The sequence below is a fragment of the Hemibagrus wyckioides genome, linkage group LG25 (assembly GCF_019097595.1).
Source record: "Hemibagrus wyckioides isolate EC202008001 linkage group LG25, SWU_Hwy_1.0, whole genome shotgun sequence".
Taxonomy (NCBI): domain Eukaryota; kingdom Metazoa; phylum Chordata; class Actinopteri; order Siluriformes; family Bagridae; genus Hemibagrus; species Hemibagrus wyckioides.
Window position 1 is genome coordinate 20,957,635 of NC_080734.1, and position 4,053 is coordinate 20,961,687.

The following is a 4,053-nucleotide window of genomic DNA, read 5'->3' on the forward strand; positions in this document are numbered from 1 at the left end:
CACACACACACACACACACACACACACACACTACTTAAAACATACTTTGCAAACAAGAACTTATCATCATCCTGTGTGTGTGTGTGTGTGTGTGTTTATTCTGTTCCCACCTCTGTGTGTGATGTTGAAGGCGTAGCTCTCTCTCTCCTCCCCCAGGCTGTTATTCACCACCACAGAGATGTTGTAGAAAATAATTTCTGGAAGAACAGGGAACTGGCAGGAGGAAGGTCTCTCATCACATGGGAACATCAGTCCATTTGAGTTCCTGAAGGAGAGAAACAGAGCAGAGAGAAAGGGAGAGGGGCCATACATTAGAAAGATATTCAGAATAATGAGAGAGACAGAGAGAGAGAGAGAGAGAGAGAGAGAGAGGGAGAGAGAGAGAGAAATAAGTTATATTATCTCAAGTCACTTCCTGATCCTCGTCATACTCAGAGTCAGGATGTATGGTGCTGTGGAGTAAAATCAGACCTACAGGATATGGAGTGTGTATCGACAGTTTCGAACACCGCTCAGGTTGGGTGCTCTGCCTGGTGTCCATGAACACACCATGTTCTTCAGGTTCCTCGTCTCACAGCTCAGGTTCTTCGGCTTCTCAGGAGGATCTAGAATAACAGATCTCTCTTTAGTTGCTGTCTGAAAATACAACTCTGATAGAATACTTTCAGCACACGAAGAACACCAGCACTGATTACAGGAACTCAGTCGAGGAACTCAGGATAACCTTTTATTCTTTTCAGCTGCAGATCATTTTTCTGGGTAATTATACTGTACATAGAACATCCACAGCTAAACATCAGCATCTAGATGTGAATATATTTATTATAATGTTTTATTCTCATTGATTTCAATATGTTAAAATGTGGAACAGTGTATAAAGTATCAAAGGTTTCTAATATGTAAAGAATAACATGTTAAAAAATGCTTAAAGATCATAGCATTAAAATGCTACGCTGCTGCTATGCTAAGCCAGGTCGGCTCGGCTGTTGGTATGTGGTTGCTATGAACAGTTAAGTGTGTAAAGGTTAAAAGGCTAAAGGTTTTGTTAAAGCATTACAATGTTAAACACGCTGCTAAAATTTTCTTATTGGTGTTGCTAGGTGCTTGCTATGCTAACTGAGTTGGTTGCTAGGTGGTTACTATCACATTACAGCTTGTTGCTAGGGTGTGGCCTATCCCAGCTGGCTGCTAAGGTTTCAGGAGGTGGAGCGATGCAACATTAACAATCTCGAATACTGCTGAATGAAGGAAGGCTCATATCCAGGGAAAGCAGATAGCCAAACATTTAAATTGATTCCACAGGTAGAAAAAAATCACACACTGGAACAAAAAACTAGCATTTTAGGTTCTTCCCGTTTCCCAACATGGAAAGTGTAGACAGATTGAAATCAGCACCCTGTTTCCGACTGAACTCACAGGTGACGTAGTTTAACACCGCTTGCTGGTTTCCTGAGTCGTCCTGGCAGATGAGGTTCACGACCATCTTAGTGGTGTTGAGTCCCAGTACTCTGATGGCTTGGACACGGTGGCTGATGTTGATCAGCGGGTACGGGGTGTTGGAGAAGCTGAGGGCAGTAACTCTAGCTCCATCAGGAGGGATGCAGCAGAAAAAGAAGGATGATCCTTCCTGCAAAAACTCCTCATTTGGGAACAACCTCAATTTGTTGGAGCTAACATTCTGCTGACCTAAAAACACAAAGCAGACTGAAGAAGTGAAAATGAGATCTGCATCGCCTTGGAACACACAGGGAACCTTCCAGAGATCATTACAGACCCTGTAATGATCACAGCACACATTTCATTTCTTAAACAACAGAGCAGATATGTAATTATCATAGTTATTTCTTCACACCACCGTTGTTTATTCCTTAAACTCTCCCATCACTTCCTGGTTTTCAGTGTAAAAGTGCAATTTGAATCAATTAAAAGAGTTTTTTAGTCACTGAATTCCAGATAAAGCTGTTTAATTTCAGCTGAACAGTCATGATACGTGTAGGATAAAAGGTATGTGATCGGGGTGTGAACTGCACATAGTTCACTATTCACAGAGAATGTAGAGTTTTAGTCAGAGAAAAAGGAACAATTTTTTGTGACGTATTCATCTATCTATCTATCTATCTATCTATCTATCTGTCTGTTCATCATTACACAATGCAATCAGATGACTTGCAGATCACTGTGAGGTTATACAAAGGCTGTTACACAAGGCAACTCTGCCATGTCACTTCAGATATCACACACACACACACACACAGAGGTCTATCTTCCTGTTCAGTTATGTCAGCTCCAACTGAAATCCTGAAACTAAAAACACACTACAGAGAACATCTCTGAAGGTCACTGAGATTCTTTAAGGTTCTCTGTGTGTCTTTGGTTTCAGAATGTCTGTTGATCTTTTGAAGCAGAAAGTCTGAGATCTCAGCACATCCTTACACAGATACATTCACACAAATTCCATACTTGGAGCTGAACTATCATGAAGCTAAATCTCCAGCGCTGTATGTGTTCAGGAATTTTTTTACCATAATGAGACGTCCAGTCAGTCCATGAGCCGGGAACGCGTCTGATCCGTACAAAGTGATCAGCACACTGTAGCGGCAGTGCTGAGGTCCAAATCCACGAAACAATCTGAACTCCAGCTTCCTTCCTCACATTAGTCTGTTAGTGGAGGTATAATACAGTTATAAAGTAACAAAGTGTGATATTGTCATTCTCAGTGTAATATGGAGTGTGGTGTGTGTTCAATGAGGTGTTTTTTTGCAGAGACACACTGATGTGTTTTGTGTATTTTCAGTGTGTTGGAGATTCTGTTCTCACATGCTACACAATCCACACTCTACACATTCAACGGTTGAATTCGTGTGTGTCTAGTAAAAGGACAGTTGTCTCACTCACCTGAGTAACGATATTAAAATGATTACTTTGTCCGATTTGGACCTGGTAGGTTTGAGCTGAACTTGCACTATTTTGGTGCTCGGTCCATCGCACCTCTAAACTCCACGAGCTCTTCACACACACTTCAACACTGAGTGCTGCAGGCTCATGGCTTCCTGTCAGGAAATAAAGAATTTGAATGAAAATAATGTAAATAATTAGAAACAGGTCAAAGCTGTGAGGTTTCCTACTGACCTGACATCATCTCCAATGTGTTTGTGGTTTCTGCAGAGATGAGGAGGAGAAAATTTACTGAGCACAGCACAAACATCTTCACCTCAATCACAGGCTTCACTTGTCAGCTTACTGAACTGTAACTTTATTTATGTCCTTTAGCACTGAGCTGATGATGTCACTCTGATGTCAAAGATAACCCTGCCCAATCTGAGCAGTTTTCACATTGGGCAAAATTGTTACATTATTATTATTATTATTATTATTATTATTATTATTATTATTATTATTATTAAACAATAATAATAATAATAAAATGTAAGCTACATTTAATTTAATCACAATTTTAAAACTATTTCAAATAATTCTTGACTGAAACATATGAAACAAGAGTGAAATTAAGACAAAGATTAAAGAAAATATAAGTAATGAATAAATAATGTTCTCATCAATAATACTTGCTATAGAAATATACACACTACACACTCTCACTACTCACATCACACACTTCCATTTAATATTGACTGTGGGGTGAAATCATCTCTCAATAATTTCTCACTGCCTTATTGTATGGCTTTGACTGCCATTAGTTTCCACAAACAGTGTTTTTGTTATTTGTTATTTTGGCTCTTGCCCTCAGGTTGTCCCAGGTGTTTTCTTTGTTTAAAGTGATAGTGTTCTCCTGAGGAAACGTGTAACAGTGTGGAAATAAGTTAAGTTCAATGTTAAATTGACATGTTTAAATTCCTGCAGAAGTGAGGACAGTGCCATCTATCTGTTGAATGATGGAATATGAGTCATACAGTGGGTAAGAGGTGTGTTTTGGGATACAGAGCTTTATTGAGCTTTATTGCTGATGATATCTACCATGATTTGGTGATACTTTGGAGAAATGGAGAACAGAGTTTACTCTTTGGAGAAATTGGTTTCGCTGACTATAGAAAG

General features: G+C 39.4%; 1 protein-coding gene across 7 annotated transcripts in view; it reads right to left on the minus strand.

Moving 5' to 3' along the window:
- The window catches only part of osmr (oncostatin M receptor), an 8,184-nt gene extending 4,925 nt beyond the window's left edge, over positions 1-3,259 (minus strand). For 4 of the 7 annotated variants that reach the window (XM_058378522.1, XM_058378524.1, XM_058378519.1 and 1 more), the window contains exons 1-7: positions 3,130-3,259; positions 2,896-3,050; positions 2,523-2,658; positions 1,417-1,704; positions 476-605; positions 111-265; positions 1-30 (exon numbers count right to left, since the gene is read on the minus strand). The exon at positions 1-30 is cut by the window's left edge and continues 146 nt beyond it. In XM_058378522.1, coding sequence (XP_058234505.1) covers positions 1-30; positions 111-265; positions 476-605; positions 1,417-1,704; positions 2,523-2,658; positions 2,896-3,050; positions 3,130-3,205 — 970 coding nt within the window. In that variant the 5' untranslated portion in view covers positions 3,206-3,259. The remainder of the gene's footprint in view (positions 31-110; positions 266-475; positions 606-1,416; positions 1,705-2,522; positions 2,659-2,895; positions 3,051-3,129) is intronic. The other 3 variants (XM_058378520.1, XM_058378523.1, XM_058378526.1) reach the window with 3 other exon arrangements.
- Between the last annotated feature and the right edge of the window lie 794 nt (positions 3,260-4,053).